The sequence below is a fragment of the Copadichromis virginalis genome, linkage group LG23, assembly GCF_057382275.1.
Source record: "Copadichromis virginalis isolate Kocher_CV1m ecotype Utaka linkage group LG23, C_Virginalis_male_GT1.1, whole genome shotgun sequence".
NCBI classification, from domain to species: Eukaryota; Metazoa; Chordata; class Actinopteri; order Cichliformes; family Cichlidae; genus Copadichromis; species Copadichromis virginalis.
In genome coordinates, this window is record NC_140639.1 from 36,015,869 (window position 1) to 36,039,377 (window position 23,509).

Genomic DNA, 23,509 nt, shown 5'->3' on the forward strand with positions numbered 1-23,509 from the left:
AGAGTAACAGTTCCACCTATTACTCTAAACCTATTAGACACACCCATTACACACGGGGCCTGTTGACTGAATAGATGAGCCGACCGTTTGCTCATGAAGGAAAGGTGCCAGTCAAGCGTGATGCCAGCTGGTCCTTCAGTGTTAAGGTCAAACAACCGCAGTTCATCCTGTCAAACAGAAAGTTGGGGAGATGCTTTAATGTGCTACTGTGTCATTGCGATCGGAAGCAATATTTGTGGCGTCATAACTGGATGGAGGTTGTGGAGTCTTCCGTTCAGAATCAAAAGATCGGAAATCTCTCTCCCCCCCCTTTTTTGCATCAGTTGCAGTTATCTCTGTTTAACCAAGCTGACTATTCAATAATAAATACACACATACAGGTGGGTGATGCTACATGACTGTCACACATAGACCAGATATTTAATTTGCTGGAAATTAAGGTTTATTAGTACAGGATCAGGGCTGGAACCTTTCACTTTGACACTAAATTTTGCTGACTTTTTTTGTGACATTGAATATTGATCATGAAATAACATTTTTTTTTAGAGCACTGACATCCAGAAATATTATTCAGGTGCTGGATTTAAACATAAGCTTAGTGACAGCCCTCTTCCCCATATTTAGATTTTCCTGGTGCTGTGGATCCACGGCTGGATCAGGAGGGGTCAAGGAATCCCAAAAAGGCGTTGAATGCACAACACTACTCAGTATCAACTGGGTCTATATAATGAAGGAGAAAATCAACAAGACTGTCTTCATATAGTGTCACAGATTTTTACAAAGGGACAAGAAAACTTCAGGTATTACTATTTCATCACCGGGACCTTTCCCCCCAAGAGTTCCGATACTACATGGAACCAACTGTTTGATATGACACATATTTAAACCAGATGTCTTTGACAAAAAACTCCCACTAACCCAGGTACACTAGTTTTCACCTGAGCTACACCCAACCCACTAATGACACCATACTTTAAATACCCCTTAAAATTGAAAGTGAAGCAAGAAGATATTTTTTTCCTCATTGTTAATTATTTATTACATTAGAAAAAACTCCATTAACAGTTTTACAAATGTCATAAAACTGTATCAAATACTTTGATGTGTCTATGCTTAATACAATGCTGTAGAAATTTTAAATGTCCAAGTAGTTCAGGTTCACTAAAATATTCCATTACACTCAGTTCCCATTTCATTCTTTGCATTATTATACTTTTTCTGCTGGCCTCTAAATGACATTTTAAACAATAAATGTACACTTAATATATTTCTAGAAAAATAATTTTTTTCACATATAGGTTTTACAAGGAACCATATCAGCTTTAATTCTTAAAGAGACAGATATTTTTAAAAGAACATATTACACACTTTTTGACTTACCATTATTTTATTAAATTACAACGTATCAGATTGTTTTTTGTACCCGATGAAGGTCAGTTGGACTGAAACGTTGTGGTTTAATAAAATAACACAGAGCAAGATGTTTGTTGTTAATTCAGAGCTTTTTAAAACTAAATGAACATATCTAAAACAAGCTCTCATAGACACAGAATAACATTAGAACTGGGACAGTTTTGCACCCATTAATTTTCCAATACTAAATGAGTTTACATGTATTTTTTTGCCTATCTTTATTCATAGAAAATAAAAACAATTTTTGGTTTTATGCAAAGCACCTGAGTAGAAAGTGAGTCATGTGGGTATAGACATGTTGATTGGCAGCACCAGCGAGCCCATGATCCTTGTCTGTGTACCACTGAAAGAAGAAAGCATTATATGTATGAGTGTTTCATGACATTGGTCCCACAATTGTCTGTTGCATTTCCCAAGTTGCTCACCATGGCCTCAAAGTCCACCTGCTCCTCAACCAGAGCTTCTGAGATCTCTGCTGCCTGCTGGAAATGGACATTGTCTAGAAAAACAAACCGAACAATAAGGCAGGGTTCCGTTGAAAGGTAACATAGTGGTATGATCATGGCCATTACTTTTGTCAGTGCTGATCAAGTTGCAAGTGTTGGATCTATTTATTTTACATCAGTCTGTATGAATTTGTTGATAATGATAAGTGCTGGTATACTAATGGATTTTCTGCAATAGTATTGGCATTCAATTTAAAAAAGATGAAAAAAGTGTGCTTTACCAACCACATGTAGAAATTCAAACTAGTCTAGAACATTTCAGTTTAGTTTTCTATAACCACATTAATTTTGTTGCACTTTTCCAACGTCAGGAGATGGCTATGAGGAATGCATCTAAAACCTCCTGTTTGAAAAGGCAGGGCTGCAAATGTATTCTGTCACAGCGAATGAAAAATAAACTCTCACACTTATTGTTATTATGTTTTAGGCTTATGTTGCCCCCCAAAATTATAAAATAATAAACAGACACAAACATAGAGGCCTTGTGTTGCTCACCATCGGCTGTTCCATGAACAAGAAGATACTGCACTGAATGGAAGTTCCTGGCCCTGCCAGTTACTGTTGTGTTCTGCACACAGTCAGATTTAATTTTTATGCGTCAACAGAGACAATCGCACAGCTGAAAATAAAGGACAGAGAACTTGATATTCCTGGCTGTGAAACTTACATCGTAACCTTCAGAATTCTGTGAAGGCAATTTCATGTAACGCTCTGTGTAGATGGAATCTGGTACAAATAGACAGATAGTTGCAGATGTTATTATTTCATATCATTAATGGGATTGTAAAAAGTGACAGCAAAAGAAATACCATAATAGCGCCATTTGGAGACTGGAGCAACTGCCATTCCACACTTGAAAACTCCACTGCCAGATCCCAAGACCATGGATGTGACATATCCTCCGTAGGACTGTTGAATATAAAAAACTCATTACTGCAGATCATCTATTGTCTTGAGTACATGCCAAACACATTGACTTGTGAGTGAAACATTAACTTGCACTAAAACATTCTCAATGTGTTTAACCGTTGTGGCGTTTTTGTTTAACACAAAGTCTTCACTACTTACCCATCCCCAAATAGCAACTCTGTCTTTGTCAATGAATCCCATTTTGATGAATTCCCTTGAAAAAAAAGAGATATGAATTTAATATGGATAAGGGGATGACAAGAACTTCTGCTGATCATTGCCATCATTGACTCGTGATATTTCCGCTACACTAAGTTTCTCTCTAAATGGGAGTCACAGAAACAAGTAAAATCCAGTTTTATCAAACTTGCTGGAGCAAAGAAGGAACCTGTTTGTTTGAGATGCACTGACTTGTCTAAACTCCTCCTCACTTTCCTTACCTGGCTGCTGTTATCTGATCTTCCACCTCTTTGGTTCCCAGGCTTTTGTAAATTTCATACATTAACTTGTCGCCCTGGTAACCGCTCCCTCTTCCGTCAAAGCTAGCAACAATGATTTTCTCAGTGCTTGCCAGGTAGGTGGACCAGTTTACCCTGTAGACGTAGTTTACTTTCTGACTGCATGGACCTGCGTACCTGGAACATCAAGCACATTCAGAATGAGTTTTTTGGCCCTACTTTAAAAAGTCTTTTCGTTTTATTTTTTAAATGAACTCTTACACATCGATCAGTAAAGGGTACTTCTTGGACTCATCAAAGCCTGGAGGCAAAATCATCTGGTACCAGAGATCTGTCAAAAATATGAACATAAAAAGAGTAGTAGGTATAAGACATGTAGTAAAATAAATAATGAAACAATGTACAAATAATAATTTCATGCTGGTCAGAATTGAACCCATGGTACTGCATTTCAGCCACAGAACATTAGGATGCCTGCTCAACCAGAGAGCTACATTATTTTTCATAATTGTTTTTTTTTTTCATGACAGTTTTCCAATGGGCCACCTTCAGGGAAGGTTTACCTGCTTAAACCTTCTATCGTGCAAGCTGATGTCCTCTATGTTGACTGGTATTTGGACATCCACTGCTTTTTATTCAAAATGCCAAATTATTCTTTTTGTTTCCAAATTTTGCTAATGGCAGATCATATTTAAAACATGCCTGTCTTTTCCAATAATAAATATAAACAAGTATTAGTGAATGTCATTAATGTAAAAGATATTGCATATATCTGGTGCATATACTGGTGGTGGTCAGAGGGCCCGGTGGCGCCAGTGTCCGGCAGCCTCGCCTCTGTCAGTGCGCCCCAGGGTGGCTGTGGCTACAATGTAGCTTACCATCATCAGTGTGTGAATGTGTGTGTGAATGGGTGGATGACTGGATATGTAAAGCGCTTTGGGGTCCTTAGGGACTAGTAAGGCGCTATATAAATACAGGCCATTTACCATATCAGTGCCAGTATCTACCTATTGATCCATTCTCTTCCGTTTATACTTAGCAGAGTTGCAGGGGGGGCTAGAGTCTATCCCAGCTACCATAGGGTGACCCTCGACAGATTGCCAGTCTGTTGCAGGGCTAGCAACAGACTGGCATCTAACACAGAGAGAACATACAAACTCCACATAGAAATGCCCTGGGCAGATTGTGGCCTCGGGATCTTCTGGCTGTGAAGCAACAGTGCTAACCACTGCTACTACTATGAATGCTACTACGCATGAAACCCCAGTGCAAGGGGTTACACAAAGAGGATGTGGGACCCATGGAATCTCCGATACCCAGCATCCAAACTGACGGCGAAACAACTAGTAGCTCGGTGTTCCAGCATTCGGAAGAAGGAACTGCTATCACAGCTGGATATCATTGAGGTACAACAGAAATGCTATGGCAAGGGGGAGCCAGGATGATACGTCATATCATCACCCCCACCTGAGATTGGGTACCAAGCCCCAAATATGATGGAACAACGGGCGTTGAGTGCGAGAGCAGCTGATCTGAAATGTAAGATCATGGTGAAACTGGAAACCTGGACCCTTCCTAGCCAGTTACCAAGACTATGTGAAGTACCCCCTTGAAGGTCTACTAAAAGATGTGAATGCAGCAACAATCCCTACTGCAACCATCAACGAAACCAACCAGCTGATATACACCATGAAACGAGTGATCATGGGGATCCATGGCTACACTGTAAAAAAAAATTGTAATATAAAAGTATTTTGCTGTGTATTTTACAGTTTTTTACTGTTTTTCTAGAATATCATTAAATTTACATAAATAGACTGTCATGTTACATTTCAAATGAAAAATAACATAAAATCACTGTAAATGTAATAAAACATAATTTTCTTGTTTTTAAATATATTTGTCTGTACATATGCATATTTAGATTGTTAAAATACATTCACAAATGTATCATAATTTCACAAAATATTTGTCTGTTATTTGAAAGATTGAACTGTTAAATTCAAATGTAATACTATGGAAAGATATATAAAATGATTCTTATAAACTTTTTTTCACATTAAATAATGTTATTTAGGGCGATCGTGGCTCAAGAGTTGGCAGTTCGTCTTGTAATCAGAGGTTGCCAGTTCGAGCCCCGGCTCAGACAGTCTCGGTCGTTGTGTCCTTGGGCAAGACACTTCACCTACCACCTACTGGTGATGGCCAGAGGCGCCAATGGCGCGATATGGCAGCCTTGCTTCTGTCAGTCTGTCCCAGGGTAGCTGTGGCTACAACTGTAGCTGCCTTCACCAGTGTGTGAATGTGAGAGTGAATGAATAGTAGAATTGTAAAGCACTTTGAGGGTCTCGAAAAGTGCTATATAAATGCAATCCATTATTATTTAAACCAACTGTTAATTGTATATTTCTGTACATTTAAGTATTATTATTCATATTGCCGCATTCATTGACCTTGTTTATAGGTAATTTCATTGTTTAATCACATTAAAAGGTTCCTAATTTAATGTTTAAAAGCACTTGAAAAAGGCAAAATCCCATGTAAAATTAGGGCAACAAACTGTATTGTCATTACTGAAAATAACCGTATTTTTATGAGAAAGTTATTATCTGTTATTTTATGGTATTATTTTGGCGCACCGGCTGCCGGAATATTACTGTTTTTTCAGGATTTAATTTTTACAGTGTACAAGATGATGGAGAAGGACACTAGAGGCCAAGATCATGGTAGCACGGAGGTGCTATGAAGAAAGGGTTGCTTAATAAATATAGCAGGCTGCCCCTACCTGAGGTCATGGAAACTACCAAGCAAAGACTCACAGACACTTGAAGAGATGCTGGCCAAAGGAGGCAATAGAAGCCACTGACATAAAGATCAGGAAGCTTGCAACCATGCCTGGAGGGTTTCACCCCAAGTCCAGCACCCTAAGGCTGTACGCTAAGTGGTAGGAAGGAGGTTGGGGACAAGTGAGTGTCAGCACCACAGTCCAGGATGAAACAATGAACATCCACATCAGGAAGATGGCTCGAACCGACCACATGCTCAGTGAATACCTCAGGTAGCAGAAACCCAAGAAAGAGGAGCAAGAGGAGGAACCATCATGTAAGGAGAAGCCCCTGCATGGTATGTACCAGCGGCAGATAGAGGAGGTGGCTGACATCCAGAAATCCTACCAGTGGCTGCTGGACAAAGCTGGACTGAAAGACAGCACAGAGGCACTAATCATGGCAGCACAGGAACAAGCTCTGAGCACAAGATCCATATAGGCTGGGGTCTATCACACCAGGCAAGACCCCAGGTGCAGGCTGTGTAAAGATGCTCCTGAGACAATCCAGCACATAACAGCAGGGTGCAAGATGCTAGCAGGCAGAGGATACATGGAACGCCATATCCAAGTGGCCGGCACAGTATACAGAAACATCTGTGCAGAATATGGCCTGGAAGCCCTGAGGTCAAAATAGGAGACACCCCCTAGGGTGGTGGAGAATGACCAAACTAAGATCCTGTGGGACAAGATACAGACGGACAAAATGGCGGTGGCTAACCAACTGGACATAGTAGTGGTGGACAAGCAGAGGAAGACGGCTGTAGTGATAGAGCTAGCGATACAGAATGACAGCAACATCAGGAAGAAGGAAGATGAGAAGCTGGAGAAGTACCAAGCGCTCAGAGAAGAGCTTGAAAAGATGTGCAGGGTGAAGGTAACAGTGGTAATTGGAGCGCTTGGTGCAGTGACCCCCCAAGCTAGGCAAGTGGCTCCAGCAGATCCCAGGACCAACATCTGAGATCTGTTTCTGCGAACATCAAAAAAATAAATAAATAAACATACTAGATTTGTAATTGACCCAGATACTCTAATGAGAGGGATTTTAAGAATTTTATCTCATGTTTAAAAACATCTACAGTGTAGTGGGTTGAGGTTTAAAATGGGCAAAGCCAACTGCATATGGTTCAAGATTATGCTTATCCGTTGCCATTGACAAAATATTCTGGCAATCTAATTGTGTAAAAAAAAACAAAAGCTTTCTGCAGGGTCGTTGTTTATTATTGCTATTGGATTATCGTTAGAGAGTATAGTCAAAAATGTTATCAGCTCAAAATGAAACTGATGGGGAAAGTCTTAAAGGAAAAATTATCATTTCTGCATTCACTTACTGTATTCGCCCAATTTGATGGTGCCTTGACGCATGGTTGGCATTTGAATACCAGAAATCATGCTCACAAATTCCTTGTTGTCTTCCAAAACTCTTTGCTCTACAAATGTACAAATACAAGAAAGTTATTGGAATACTTTTTTTTTTTCTGGACTGCAGAACCAGTTGCATACTGTAACTTACCTCTGTTGTTTATGTTATCCATGAGAGAATAGAAAGGAGTGCCAGGACCTTTGAGTAAGGAATATGATGATATAATTAACTCAAATGATCCAAAAACTCTAGAGAGAATAAGAGGTAGGTTTTTACGAATCAGAAAGAGAATAAAACTGACCACTGCAGCTCATGCGGTAATAGGAGGCATTGTGGCTGAAGTAAGCGGAGTTATACCAACAGTTTTCACGTAGATTACACGTCAGACACTTGGTTTCTTGTTGTGTCCGCCTAAAACACATAAAAATGCCCACATAGCAATTCTTATTGAATTTCTTAATGAAAGATAAAGGATAAAACATGAAAATCATTATTCTTACTTGTAAACGTTTCTTCCTCCTGGCTTGCCACCCTCTTCATTACTTGAAAAATATCTGAGGAGTAATCGGTAAGAATGAGTGAGGCAGGAGTTTTAAGAATGTAGCAAAGTAGGAATAAAGCTTGAAGGACACTAGTATGGAGACTTTGGAATTCTTAATTATAATCAGTGGCAATCAGACAATACCAAAACCTACATGGCCCCATGTAAAAAAGTGATTGCCCTCTAAACCGAATAATTGGTTTGGCCACCCTTATCAGCAAAAACTGCAATCAAGCATTTGCGATAATTGGCAGTGAGTCTTTTACAGCACTGCGGAGGAATTTTGGCCCACTCATCTTTGTAGAATTGTTGTAATTCAGCCACATTAGAGGGTTTTCAGATATGAACCACCTTTTTAAGATCACGCCACAGCATGTCAATCTGAGTCAGGTCAGGACTTTGACTAGGCCACTCCAAAGTCTTCATTTAGTTTTTCCTTCAGAGGTGAACTTGCTGGTGTGTTTTGGATCATCAAGATGATTTTTTTTTCCCAAAATTGACACGAGCCTTTATCTTCCTTTTTCCTAGCAGCGGTTTTTGTCTCAGAATTCTCCAGGCCATTTTGTGTCTTTCGTATTGTGGAGTCACAAACACTGATTGTACCTTTATTAAGTTAGGCCTGTAGTTATTTGGATGTTTTTCTGGGGTCTTTTGTGACCTCTTGGCTCAGTCACTGCTGTGCTCTTAGGATCATTTTGGTCAGCCAGCCACTCCTGGAAAGGTTCTCCCATGTCCCATGTTTTTGCCATTTGTGGATAATGGGTCTCACTGTTGTTTTGCTAGAGTCCCGCAGCTTTAGAAATGGCTTTATAACCTTTCCAGACTGAGAGATTTGTTTCTCATTTGTTCCTGAATTTTCTTGGATGGCAGCATGATGTCTGGCTTTTGATGATCTTTTGTCCAACTCCTTTTTGTCAGGCAGGTCCTGTTTATGTGATTTCTTGATTGAGAACAGGTGTGACAGTAATCAGACCTGTGTGTGGCTAGAGAAATTGAATTGAGCTATCCAAAGATGTGATACACCACAGTTAATTTATGCTATAACAGAGGGGGCTAACCACTTTTTCCACATAGGGCCATTTATATTTTGTCTACGGAGTCCTGCACTTGAGTTCTCACTCTGCCTGCCACACAGCTAGCTGATGACCAAAAACAAAATTTGAAGACACCGTGTGCATCTATTACATTAACTGCAAGCAATTAAATGAATAGATTGGGGATGTCAAACTCATTTTACATTGCAGGCCACATACAGCTCACTTTAATCTTAAGTAAGCCAGACCAATTAAACTACATGATAAATGAGCAAAATTACAGACAAAGTTGTGGGTAAAAACAGCAACTTTTCTGATATATAACTGTTTAATTGTTGGTGGTGGCAGTATTGGTACTGGTTATGATGATAGTGGTGGTGGGGAAGGGGAGGTCTGTATCAATAGGAAATGCTGCAAAACTGGTGAAAAGACAGTTAAAACTTCAGTGCACTCTTTTAAAATTTCTAAAGCTTTTCAGTGGGCCGGATTTCGTCTGTGGCAGGTTGATTCTGGCCCCCGGGCCTTATGTTTGACAACCCTGTAGGAGATGATTTGACTTACACACTATCTGTTGTGACTTTCAGAATGTCAATAACTTCCCATTCTCCAGAAGTGATGGCTGTAGCCTTGCCCTGCATGAATACAGAATATGTGTGGGTGGTTAACATGTCACAAAAAATGATTCATAAAGATTCATAAAAGATATTGTGCAAGACAAAAGAAAGACTAGCCAGCAAAAATATTTCAGTACTCATACACCCACCCCAACCACATGATGGATGTGCTTGTATTGCTGGGTGTCACTCATGAGCAGGTAATAGCTGTTCTTATCTGTGGCAAAAACTGGTTCTGATGGAGAGAACTAAAGAACAAGCATGTTATTATTTATTCTTTTATGCCTTTTCTGTGCAATTCATTCATGTCAGCACACATTTAATTTTAATATTAATTTTATTTCAGTACCCTGAAATAAATGGTTGTAAGCAAATGTTATCCAACAGTCAGTAGGGAACTATTTTCTGCAGTGGATTAATACACATACAGTGTTCTACTGAGTGTTTCTGCAGCACTGTCTGTTGACAGTCAGACAGTTAGAGCAACAGCGTGACTCACTTTGATGTAAGCACAATACTCGTCATTGTGGGAGTGAGTCTTTCCATGGAATGTATTACTTTAAAACATTTACATATTTAATACCTATTTAACATTTAACAGTGTAGTGACCATACCCGTCCAATCCAGCCAGTGCTTGCCACCTCCAGATGCTGTGAAAAGATGTTAAAACTTGTGTTTATTGTCGTTCTAAGCTACAGTTTAGAGTACAACACAGCAGCCTTATCGGCTCAGCAGCTTTAAACCCAGAGAGCACAAAGAGACATTGTGACTGGGAACTGAATTTTGAAACTCTTTAGCCAACAAATTAGGAAAATCTCTAAATGGCAGGGTTGCTCTTTCACATTTTTACATAAATGGAAATAATTAGCAGCCCTTTAGCTAAGTGGAATGCCACAAGAAACTCTGCTGCACCAAGTTAACACTTTCGACTAGCTTTTGTCACGGTTTATATGAAGATATTCCAGAATAGATTTTTAGATCTTTAAAAGTTTATTTTATCCACATGTATTACACTGCAGCATTTACATACATGACTGTATTTAGTATATAAGCCTGGACTACAGAAAATATTTTTGGACTAGATTTTTTCCTTATAAGACTAGATATAGGATGGAAGATGCATTCCAGATCATATTCTACTTCAGTTGTGCAAATTTCCAGTGGATTTGACATACATAACCATTGAGCTCTAAGTTATTTAGAGTAAATCTAGGGATATATTGAACAAATAGTCTTTTGTCCATACTTTAGATAAAAAGATCAATTTTTTATGTGATTTAACATGAAGCATGTCAAAAAACTCTAGTCTCAGTCAGCAAAATCTTAGCGGTTTTCACAAAGTTATGGACTCAAAGGTAGGAAAAAGTACTGGTTTATACATTTTTGTTTTACCTCATAAGTATTCCATGTGAATCCATTAAAGCTGTAGATCTGAAGGATGAGATGGTTTTGTACTCTCTTTAGCCACTGGACAGCTAGACGCTCATCACTCACCCAGGTTACAGTAGACAAGTAGTGCTCACTGAAGTGAAACAAAAAGAACAGTTAAAGTTCAACATTTTGTTTTTGGATATTTGTGGAAGAAATGATATATTAGAAAGTGTTAGATTACACTGAGCCAAATGAGTCTGGAACAACAACTTCAGAGATTTTTGTTGCATTGTCAGTGTCCACGACAAATAGCTTCACTGTGGGATTGGGAGTTCCTGGCTGCAAAGACAAAAGAATATAAGATAACAGACAAAAGCCAACACTGATTACTGATGTATGTCTTCAACAAAACAGCAAATGTGCTACCTTTGGATATGGAATAGAAACAGTGCTGGGGTACTGGTTTTCACCATACCACGAGTATTCAATAGTGTGGACCCCGGTGTCATTAAACTCAGCGTAAGCCAAGTTCTTTCCTCCAGGTGACCACCAGAGACCTTGGTTGGATGAGAACATTTCCTCTGGAACGATGAACGTATGAAGCTGTGTTAGAAGATCTTTTACAGCTTATGGAGTAGTAAAGCAGCATGGTTTCATGTTGTCACAGTACAATAGATCGATAGATCGATATGTGTTTGGGGTTTTTTATACTCCTTGAAATGTGACTGTAAAAACACAAACATTCTTCTAAATGAATGGGAACATTTGAGGCCTGCTGCTGTCTTAGAAAATCTAAGACAGAAGAGAAATGACTGATATTATAGTGTAAACATATTTTTTTAAAGTACAGACATATTAGCAAAACATCCTTTGTATGCATTCTACTGTACAGTAATTAGTCAAAATCATCAATTACATTATAATAAAATATCTGTCATGAAACGCTGTGTGGCAGGCAGGAGTAGGACCCAAGATGCAGGCACTCAGACTCGAAGGATGAACTCAAAAAACTCAGCTTTATTTGCTGACAGGGGAAAGCATACAAAACTGAACTGGGAAATATAAGCTTACACTTGACGGCGAGGCACACGAGGAAACACACAGTTTGAGGGACAACGCAACACTGACTCAGAGCAACACAGGGTTTAAATACACTGGGAAGTAACGAGGGGAATGAGACACATAAGGAGGGCACAGCTGGGAGAAATCAGGACTGACGAGACAAGCAAAGCAGGACGCATTCACATAAGACACGGACCTTCAAAGTAAAACAGGAAGTATGACACAGAGACGCGAACTTGACACGGTGGAGACAGCAACTAAGAAACACAGAGACATAAACCATAAGGCAGAGGACTCTAAGAACCGAAAGACACAGAGGGAAACTCAAACATGCAGACACAGACATACACAGAACAGAGGGGACACAGAGAAACACGAAGGGCAAGGGATCGAAACTAGAAACCATAGAATAACTCACACAAGTACAAAAATACAAAAATCACAAAGAACTAAACATGCTGGGTCAGGAGACCCAGGGCCCTGACAATATCATTCAAACCAGAAGGGCACTCGGTCTAAGACCATACCACTACAGTGCTCAAAGACCAGCGTTGCTCCTTTGTCCTTGCTCTGCATTTCCACTTCATTAATAATTAAAAAAGTTTGACAATAAAAAAACAGAGACTGTTCACCTACAAAATAAAAATCTCTCCTTTTGAAATGTGTTGGTCTCAGCAGTAAGGCACAACTTTTACTTTAAAGATGAATGTTCTACATTTCTGGTCTTTGTTATAGTTTAATACTGCTCGGTGGTTGGTTACAGAGTGTTCGCTAACAAAGTTTGTATCTTCCACTGCAAACTACTGTATAGGTAGTTGCATAATATGCTAGTAATCAAAGCAATCACAAGGAGGTTGTTGGTGCAGCAACCTATTTAGAACGGATTTAAAAAACATTTCACCCAAACAATGGAAGCATCACACCAGCCAGCAAACACCTCTCCATCTGAGTTTTTGCTTTTCTCACCAAAAGATTCCAGTGAGTTCACAACTGATCTGAGGCCTAAACTTTGTATGATATCTAAATGCTAGTCAAGTATGACATCCTTTTTATTACTAATTGTGGCGGTGGCGTAGTCTGTGCCGCTGCTGCAGGGGAGGCGTGATGAGCTGATGCAGTTTCGGTGTGCCAGCCTGTATTTTCCCACAGCGGTGCCACAGACCACGCCCCACCACACCCCACCACACTAATGTTGTCTTTTTGTGCTTGAATAATGTCTTTATGTACCTGTATTTATCATATGGTATGGTCTAATATTAATATAAAATGGTTTATTTACATGTGATATTAAAATTTCAAATGTCTGTATCAGGATACGTATAGAGTTGATCAGGGTCTCTTCCTGGAGACACAGCTACTTGTGTAACAGTAAGAAGCAAGTTTCCTCATGCAAACACTGAACGTAAATGACTCATATATCTTCCACTTACCCTCATAAACCCAGTCTGGGATTCCATTTAAAATCTTATTTTCCTCGCCATTGAATGTGACTTGTTGTGATGTAGAGTTGGGGCTGGTCTTTATATACACATTATTGTTCCAAACAAAGGCCTAGAAAAACAAATAAACAAAAGTCAAGAGACAAAACCCAAATATATGGATGGATGGGAGGACTTCGAAAAGGTTGTACATGATAATCTTTTACCCACTTCAAAACAGAAGTGTCATTCAAAATTAAGCCTGCAATCATCTGTCTTTCCCTGAACTTACCAGTTTGTTCCCTTCAGGGGCCCAGGCAAAGTACTGGACTTTATCAGGAATGTCAGAGGGTGTGATAAATGTGCTGAAACAGATTTAAGCATACATTTTACGAGTTGCCTGTAACTGAAGTTGTGAATTATGTCGGTGATATAAATATATATTTAAATAGAGGAAGCCAAAACCTTCTTTGTAGTTGAAAAAAAAAGTTACTCACTCTGACTCCCGGTCATAAAGTGAATATGAAGCTGTAAATGAATGTCTCCACAGCTAATGGGACAAAAACAAAGTAAGGTAGTTTATCATTTAAAAACTTTGAATATAAATCAGTTTAGAAATGAATCAGATGTGAATAAAGGTACTTTACCTTGGAGTAGTTGCTCATGAATGCAACGTATCGGCGGTCAGCTGACAGCTGGTAATCATAGGCATTTTTGTCTATCTGTTTGTTGAACAGAGAGATTGTAAGCATTTCATAGACACCTCCTCAAAGTCTTGCATACAAACAACACAGCATCTGTATGGAAGCTGTGTGCTATAAGCTTTAAAAGAAGGCTATGGATGCACATGAGAAGGATGTCTTACAAATCTGTCTTTGCTCAAGAAGTCTGATATCTTGTCTGTTGCGACGTCATAGAGGAACACTGAGCCTTCTGACGTATGCAGATATTCATGATCTATGGTGGAAGATGAGAAAGATGAAAGCACACCCTTAAATATTCTACTTACAAGGGAAAATGTGTGTTAAAGAAGAGAGTTACTAAATGACTGATTACTGTGATAAAAGGCAGTTGACACAGTCATATAGATGACAATCTCAATATGGACCAAAGTTTTCTCATGATTGTTAAATTGAAAAAACTGCTACTACTACTTTATGGAAATGAACTTTAACTTGCTGTAGTGCTCTAATCTAGCTATAGCTACTACTTGATTTATTCACATGCTACAGTTATGCTTAAACATACCCAAATGTATGGGTTAGAATTAGGGTTAGACCCTATGGTAGGTTAGCTCTGAGAGGGTTAAAACCACTGGTACCAAAATCACAGTAGCACCAGATTTAGCACCAGGGGTTAGTTATCCATTGGGAACATGAATGCAAAAGTATGAAAAAGTGCTTGTGATCCATGTAGATGCATGGACAAAACCAGCTTGATTTTTCAGAGAAAAAAGGTGCTGTTCTGGTTTCAGAACAAGTGAATTAGGCAGGTCAGAGCTGTCCTTATTAATATTACTGCATTCTAGGTTATTTGGTTCCATATACTGGGTAACTAAAACGTGCCAATAATTTCATGTGCCTCAGTGAGTCAGTAACACAAAGTGGATTTTTGGAGATATAAATTATCCTGTCTGATAACATATTTACAGTCCGGGAGACAATAACCCAGTGTCATCATGCCCCACACTTTCTTTCTTTCTTTTTTTAAAAATACAGGTTAATTACATCACCCACCAGAAATCCACCTCATGTTGTAGGATTTGGGTTTCAGTGAGCTGTTGAAGACGTCCTCAAGGGTGAAAGATCTAATGCTGGCCTCGTCGTTCTTTTCTGAAACACGTGTTTGGAAAGCACTTGAAGATCACATGTTACAGATATAATATCTAGCCCCCCCCCCCCCCCCCCCCTCCCACACACACACACACACACACACTCACATTATGATGCTCAGCAATGAGATAAGCTAAGAGCTGTAGAGGCTGTAACTGATAACGGCAAGTGGGATGTCGCTTACGTTAATGTGTAATAATGGAAATTGTCAAAGTGGGTACAGAATGGGCTTGGATTTAAAGGTATGCATATGGGGTGTCAGAGAAACGTCATTGCGACTTTAATCACACTTATAAATGTGACTTCGCTCGTTTCTTAGGTGGCAACGTGACTCCCGATGAGCTAAATGTTTTCTTTCAGTGTTTTTAGAGAAGTGTTAAGTGACAACGGTCCAAACAACGCGCAATGACGCGCGCATAAAATACTTTCTGACAAATGTGTTTAACGGTAAAGCAGAGATGACGCCAGTGTGTGAAGCATTTAATAACAAAGACTCACCATTAAGAAATATAGCCGTGGGGACCGCTATCAAAACGACGACCACAGCTGCCCCAAAAATTCCGAGGAGCACCTTGGCAATGGAAACCTGTTCGAAGGGACAAAAGTCAGAAAGTGCAAACGGTTCCGTGTGAAGCATTCCATACGCATAACAACGACGTGTGAGTATTAACAAACCACCACCAACCATTGTTTCTGGCCGTAAAGTGAAGTATACAACCGATATCGCTCCGAATCACAACTTCATCGATCCAGTGCCACACGCGCAGAGAGCAACAAAGTTATGTGACACATTGGTTTGTTGTTAAATATTACCTCAGCTCAAGTTTCAAAGGTGACACAGAAAATGTTCAGCGGAGTAAAGTTCGTCAGGTTTTATGATGCACAACAGTTTTGAGGAAGTATGTTATCCAGCTGTTCCCCAATTTGTCCGCTATTCAGAAAATTGTTCCTCTTATTCAGCATGTGGAGCAAAATGCCATTTCACTTAAATATAAGAACACATATCGTGTCTGTAAACACTTTTTGTTTTGTTCAAGGCTGCAATTATCAGTTTAGTCTGTTACTCTGTTTTGCAATTGCCTGAAATGACAAAATTAATATCTTGTTTGATTAGTTATTTTCCTGTTCATACAGAAAGAGAAAATTATGCTTGTTAGACAGGGACGTTTGCCAGGAAAAAAGGAAAAAACGGATTAACGGTTCACAACTATGACTAAACAGAGTGTAGAAATAAATATTAAATAACGTCATTTTACCTCTCAGGACCTGGCGTCCACATATGTGGACATCACATTTTGGGTTGTCTAGACCAAAATACAAAATTTTGCTCTACAAGGGCCCAATATCCACATACGAAGACAGTATACTACCACTGTTCTATCGAAATTTAAAACGAATGTCCTCATATGTGGATATCATTTTTCCCAGAAACAAAAATCAGGTAAAAAGATAATACTTTGTTTTTACATTCATCAGGTCCCAATCAGCCCAAATAGCAAAGAGAAATTAAAAATGCATGCCATGAAAGAGTTAGGAGGTTAAAGAAAACGGATTATTTTCATATATTATGAACTACAAAAGATGATCACATAGCACCCAATATATATTAATTCCTGCAATTGTGTTATTAAATACGATTTAATACTGTGAAGGCTATTAAAAAAAACAAAAAAGCTTAAGCCAAACTGTACTTGAGCATCCTTATTATGTGCCAAAGTCTATTAAAAATATTTCACTGCTTTGATAGCCAGATAGTCACCATTGCTATCACTGGCTATGCTGCTATTGTGGCTAACTCAGTCAAGCTAAGTTGTAGCATTATATATGCAGTCCTGAGAGTTCATTCATAAAAATCAAACAAACACAAGCTATTCATATTGAACCACCATCCTGTATGACAAGGAATAACTTTTTGTTAGCTCTCATATTGCACTGCATATGCTGTCCACCACTTTACATGACTGTCAAAATTATGTCTTAGATGCATCCACCATATAGTCCCTTCTGTGGTGCATGGTAAGAGTCCCCAAGCCGTATGCAATGCAATAAGTACGGAGGAATGAAAAAGTTATTTAAAAAAAGTGATTTTACATTCTCTGCTCAGATGTATTTTTCTAACAGCTGTACAAATAACACTATTTATTCTATATATGTACACACACACACACGTATATATATATATATATTTTCTTTTTTTTCCAGTCAGTGTGACTCTCAGAAATACAAGTTTAGGGTTTTTTTTAGACATTATTTCCACTGACTGTGCAAGTCTTCCTCTTTGCACACGACACTGACCAGTCTGAAAATGCTAAGAGCCCATTAAAGGCTTAACAAATATAAAGCTGTGCCTTTATGAGGAATAGACATCATATTCTGCACTTATTTTCCTCATACCGGACATCCTCAGCAAACAAATAGACAGTGGATGTCTTCCCTAATGCAGCATGGCTTGTTTGAAGAGTGTTACTTCACAGATGCCTCCATTTAGCTGACACTCAGCCTGACTAAAATCGTTTATAGGTGTCACTTTATACGCATTTAGTCTTATTGGACAGATATAGCTTTGACGTATGAAGGCAGAGAGTGAGGAAAGAAAACATGACAGATATAGAGCAAAGTTTGAACCGCTGGTCATCTGAATCTATGTACAGTTGTGTACTGGTGGATTTATAATCTAATGCAGGATTTTGATACATGGAAATATTGCAATGTCTTGACATAACAACCATTTTTCAGTTTAAAGAAAAGTGAATAAAAACAGAGAAAACAGGAAGTCATTAATGTAAGATAAACACTGTCACCGAGTCAGATTATTTTTTCAACTCTCTTTCAACTCTGCCCTGTGTTAAATAAAAATTAGTTATATAGGGCATGAGACATTTCTTTGGAGGGTGATTGTGCTTGACCGCAACCAGCCTTCTAATAAAAGTGTGCCGTCTCAGGGATAAATTGAGAAGCTGGGCCTTGACTTAAACAGATTCTTTGCTTCAGGTTGAATAGCCTTGAAATTTGGGAGTTGTTTGGAGGAACTGTGAGGAAATCACTGCTGTTGGAAATAAGCCAGTGAACATTTTGTAAACATCCTCACTGCACTGACGTATCAACTTAATCAGGGCTGCCCAATCCCAGTCCTCGAGAGCTACTATCCTGCAGGTTTTAGATGCATCCCTACTCCAACACAGCTGAATCAAATGGTTTGATTACCTCTTCAGCATGCCATCATGTTTGGCAAAGGCCTGATAACAAGCCATTCATTTGATTCGGGTGTGTGGGAACAAGGATGCATCTAAAAGCTGCAGGACGGTAGCTCTCGAGGACCGGGATTGGGCAGCCCTGAACTTAATGATACGTCAGTGCAGTGCAGCAGCTCATTTAAAAACCACTCACACACAGATACTTCAGATTATACACTACAATTACTAATGTTGTTTTGCAATACAAATTTGTATTTCAGTTTGAAGCTATAAACACTATAAGTGGATAAAGGACTGGATACTGATAAACTGATAGATCATATAAATGTTTTACTGCTGTAAGTCCTGTAACTAATTGTATTTACTATTACATATGCACAGTATATATGCACTGCTCAAAGAAATGGAACCTAACAAAAAATAAATGAAAGGTAAATCGCATAAATCAAATAGTGGATCTTGGTGAGTGAACTATACAAAATGAAAATCTTTAACATACATGTGAGCAATGTTCCCTCTAATTTTTCATGTGTCTGAGCGAACACACAAACTCCCTGAGCGGTCCCTTGGACCACTGTGAGCAACAGCAGACAGTGTGCACTGTGGTCACGCCAGCATCGAATCCATCCAAGTTACATGGTTTATTAAAACAATCAAATTACAGCATTTACATTTATGTTAGACTACTTTTAATTAACTGCCTTAGCCCACTTACGATGAAAAAAAAATCTTGTTCATGACCTGTGTAGGATGTTAACACTATTGGAAGTACAAAAAAAAAAAAAAAAAAAAAAAAAAAAAAAATTATATATATATATATATATATATATATATATATATATATATATTTGCAAAAGAATCTGGCTGCAAAATAAAATACAGTATATAATGACCAATGTTGGGCAATTTAATTATATAGTTACTTATATAGTTACTTCTTCAAAAAAGTAACCGAGTTATGCAAACAAAGTTTTTTGCAGCTGTTTACCTAAAAATGCAGCCAAGGCGTTTTTTAAATAAACATTTAAAACTATTTACAGAACAATCAGGTGTTCTGCATCAAATTTGATGCCACAAAAATTATTTGTGCCACTCCAAAAAACAATTTCTGACCACTATGAGATAAAGGAGAACAACAGCCTGATACCTGCAGGCCTGACAACAGGAGATGTATCACTCCTGTAACACCTGTAACATTCAGTAGTCCATTGTTCTGACACACACAACAAAACTATTGACTACACTACACACTAACTACACAAGATTTGCGCTAAATGTCTCAAATCTCTCATATCTCAAATATCTCAAAACACCTCCGTCACTCCTAAAACTTCCCCCCTTCCTAAACAATAAATGCCATGTTGCCATATCATATTTTGATTGGTCGACATGGTATATTTTTCGACCAATAGGAAAGGGTGGGTTTGTTTGGTTTTGTTTTTGCTCACAGGGGGAGAGCGCTTTCCTTATAAAACGCCGTTTACCGTTTCTTCCGCAGTAAATATAAACAACGATAGTATTCAGGAAGAAAACCAAACATTGCATATATTTGTTTTTATCATAACTCTGGTTTTATGTGGCCTATCAACTAGAGATGGACCGATCAGATATTACGTATCGGTATCGGTCCGATACTGACCTAAATTACTGGATCGGATATCGGAGAAAAATAAAAAATGTAATCCGATCCATTAAATATCAGGAAAGCACCTCACAAAACTTGCAACACGCCGTAACTCACCTCAGAACGTTAGCACGTCGGAGCAGTATGCATCACGTGATAGAGCGGCTGTGGCATGCGGGACCTGTCGGTGGTCTGGATAGCATGTGGAGCTTCGCTAGCAACCCGGCATTTCATCTCCGACAAAGTTATCCCCGAGAGAAGTAAAGCAAGTGTGTAAGTCCATCTCTGAATGTTTGTAAAGCATTCCTGCGTTAAGCTTAACAAGCGATATATGGAGCGACTGCCTCTTCTTGCTGCTACTTCAATCATGAAACTGCTTAATGATCAGCTGATCGGCTTTTCTGTCGCGAGTCCATCTCTCTGGTTTGTTTTTGGCCCACTTTGCACCAGAAAGAGGAAACCAGCAGCTAAACAACAGCAGCACGTTTAAGCTTGATCAGCTGTTGTTAGAATTTATTTATTATTACTTTCTACTCGAGGATCTTTTTCTACGTAGCTGAAGGCTGGTAACTGTGCAGGGGCGGATCTAGCAAAGTTTAGCCAGGGGGGCCGATAGGGCATTAACAGGGAAAAGGGGGCACAAAGACATACTTTTCTTTCTTATTCTCATTTAAAATGTCTAGCTTTTAATAAATAATTATCCGAATCTTACACCGAAAGTTTTAATTTGATGTAAAATGAATAGAAGTCAATTACTGTATATAGTGAATATTAAGTCTAATATATATACCCTAGTAAGCTATAGTACTTTTTCCTTTGGGAAGGTACCATCTGTACAGTCTGCAATTTTGTTGAAGAAAGATGTTGAATCTATTTAATATTTCTTGAAAAATAATTGATTTCTGTGCATTTTTTTTTCACACTGCATCAAATTAAGGTTGATTACGTTGATTAAGCATCATGAGGTGGAGCGTGAGGGGTGGTTCCCTATTTTTTATTTATTTATTTTTGTTGTTGCTGGGAGTTGGAACCCTATTAGTTAGGTTGCTTAATATTTACGCTAAGTACTCTTTAAAATACCAGAATAGGGAGGATGGTGTAGGTTTAAGTTTATTAGATTGATCAGTATTGCTGAACTATAAATATTTTTTTTTTGCATATAGGTATAACAGAATAGCTTTAGTGTAGTTGTTGTTTTAAACTTGAGTATGAACTTATACAAAATGCAGCAAGATATTTTTAAAAAAACAGTTTTATTGATTAAAACACACTATATCGGATTCATATCGGTATCGGCAGATATCCAAATTTATGATATCGGTATCGGTATCGGACATAAAAAAGTGGTATCGTGCCATCTCTACTATCAACACAACATTTAAAACTGGTATAAAGTCCACACGTTTTCCGTCAATTGTTCCGTCTGTCCTGCTCACATCTCCAATGGTTGTACACGTTATTATTAACGTGGCTTCACTCCATATCATCCACGCCGCTTTGCTAGCTAAAACACCGTTGTCGGCACATAAGGACGCTGCAATAGCCTGTCAACGACGTTGTTTAGCTGCATACTGTATATACGAATGTGAATCGCATTATTGGCTGGACTATGGCATCCCATAGGTGGCATCGTTCTAATCCCTTACGGGAGCAGCCAGTCATTTACTGACTAACACTGCAAAACAGAATTGTTAACATATTAATTTTAATTTAAATTCAGGTTGGATTTTTTTTGTGCACAACGCAGATTTTCTGTGCGCAGAGACCGTGCCAGCAATTGCGCACATGCGCAGCTTAGAGGGAACATTGCATGTGAGTTAGTAGTGTTGTGTAGGGAGCCGTTGACATGTCTTGAAGTTCTCCAGAGGCCTGATAATGAACTAATCATTTGATTCAGGTATGTTGACCCAGGTTGATATCTAAAACCTGCAGGCACTAGAGGCCTGGGGTTGGACACCCCTGGTTTAGAGCATCAATAAGCTCTCTCTAAAGGACAGAAAGACCTCATGCCAACCTCATGGAGTATCATTCTGACAGTTTAGTCAGAAACATGCACAAGTAGCCTAGTGGAGGTAATTTTGTAGGGCTCTGCTAGTGCTGCTCTTGTTCTTCCTCACACAAAGGACAAAATACTGGTCCGGGTGTTGAGTTGATGCCTGCCTTAGCCTATTTACACTCTTAAGACTGTGCAGCGAGATGCAGCAAACCTTCTAGTACCAGCATTTATTGATGTGCTGTACTGGAAATACTGGACTACCTCTGAACCTAAATGGGCAATAGTGACAATGACACTAGCAAAAAGCAAAACTGGAGAAACGTCAGTCAGAAAGGCCTCTCCAATGGCACAATATTGTCATGTTCAATTGCACCAAAGGAAGTGATGTAATTTTACAGCGAATTGTTGTAGAATGTCACTTTGGTAAAATAGTTCAAAAAATCTTGAGCAACTATATTCACGTGAATAACTGAACACAACATAACATTATGAAATGACGGATAGATTGTGCAGTTTGAAGCACCAGTATTACGGTTTTATCCACTGCCATGTTTCTTTATTTGAACTATATTTGGAGAATCACACTAAAACATAACTGAAAAGTAAAATACAGTTAATAATAGCATAAAACCAAGTTAAGACCCAATAAAATATAATGAAAGGAAACAAAAAATAAGAATAAAAAACATTATCAATAAGAGTTTCCACAGAAAGACTTAACAAAAAAGTTATCATTTGGTTCTGAGCTTGTGATTGAAGACAGCGAGGAGCAGTATTTTTTTTAAAGATAAATTGAGATAAATAGTCTGGAGCTGTTGAGCTGATGTGGCATTCTTAGAGCAGACAGAACCGGATCACTGTAGAAGGTTCCATGATTACAGATTCTGACAGTCAGACACCTAATTGTTAGAATCTGGAAACACTGCAGAGAGGATTGGCTAGTTTTTCATGGGCACAACCAATGACTGTATGGGCACAACCCACAAATGCATTTTCCTCACAAGTATGGCAGGAATTCCAACAGTAATAAATTTATTGCTAAGAAACATTGTTACAACAAAGAAATAAGTGACCAAACAGAAATTCTCTTTTTATGCTAGGTGTGTGTGTGTGTGTGTGTGTGTGTGTGTGTGTGTGTGTGTGTGTGTGTGTGTGTGTGTGTAGACAGAGAGACATTATTCTTTCAAATCCGTGCACCTAGATTTTTTCACAGCATAATTACCTTCATAGCAGCCAGTGTGTGTCCTCGATGACCTACAGCACTCTCAGATGCTCACTGATTTCGGTGTTTGGCTCTGAGTGTTGGTATTTCCCTGTTATGATAAAGTGGGACCTCCCACCCCAGATGT

General features: G+C 38.8%; 1 protein-coding gene across 4 annotated transcripts; it reads right to left on the reverse strand.

Annotated features, from left to right (window-relative positions):
• Positions 1–24: 24 nt before the first annotated feature.
• Positions 25–23,403, reverse strand: LOC146681498 (dipeptidyl peptidase 4-like). 4 transcript variants are annotated; one of them, XM_085448147.1, is made up of 26 exons: positions 15,845–15,983; positions 15,251–15,346; positions 14,380–14,471; positions 14,162–14,236; positions 14,012–14,064; positions 13,807–13,879; positions 13,527–13,647; positions 11,461–11,615; positions 11,276–11,373; positions 11,056–11,185; positions 10,278–10,313; positions 9,812–9,910; positions 9,610–9,680; positions 7,974–8,027; positions 7,775–7,884; positions 7,624–7,671; positions 7,442–7,540; positions 3,548–3,617; positions 3,269–3,463; positions 2,988–3,042; positions 2,729–2,828; positions 2,587–2,645; positions 2,415–2,487; positions 1,839–1,912; positions 1,677–1,756; positions 25–167 (listed from the first exon to the last, which is right to left on the reverse strand). In XM_085448147.1, exons 1-26 carry the CDS (start codon positions 15,981–15,983, stop codon positions 92–94), a joined length of 2,331 nt encoding a protein of 776 aa, XP_085304273.1. In that variant the 3' UTR covers positions 25–91. The 4 variants fall into 4 exon arrangements, with proteins under 4 accessions (XP_085304273.1, XP_085304271.1, XP_085304272.1 ...); XM_085448145.1 differs by lacking the exon at positions 25–167 and adding an exon at positions 23,383–23,403 and having other exon boundaries at positions 1,310–1,756; positions 15,845–15,932; XM_085448146.1 differs by lacking the exon at positions 25–167 and adding an exon at positions 16,032–16,228 and having other exon boundaries at positions 1,310–1,756; positions 15,845–15,932.
• Between the last annotated feature and the right edge of the window lie 106 nt (positions 23,404–23,509).

Excerpts from the sequence above, each read along its gene's own strand:
- LOC146681498 (XM_085448147.1), bottom strand. The coding sequence starts at position 15,983 with ATGCTTCACACGGAACCGTTTGCACTTTCTGACTTTTGTCCCTTCGAA. Across the intron at positions 11,616-13,526 it reads CCCAGACTGGGTTTATGAGG|AGGAAATGTTCTCATCCAAC; the intron begins GTAAGTGGAAGA and ends TCATCGTTCCAG. Across the intron at positions 11,374-11,460 it reads TTTCTATTCCATATCCAAAG|CCAGGAACTCCCAATCCCAC; the intron begins GTAGCACATTTG and ends TTGTCTTTGCAG.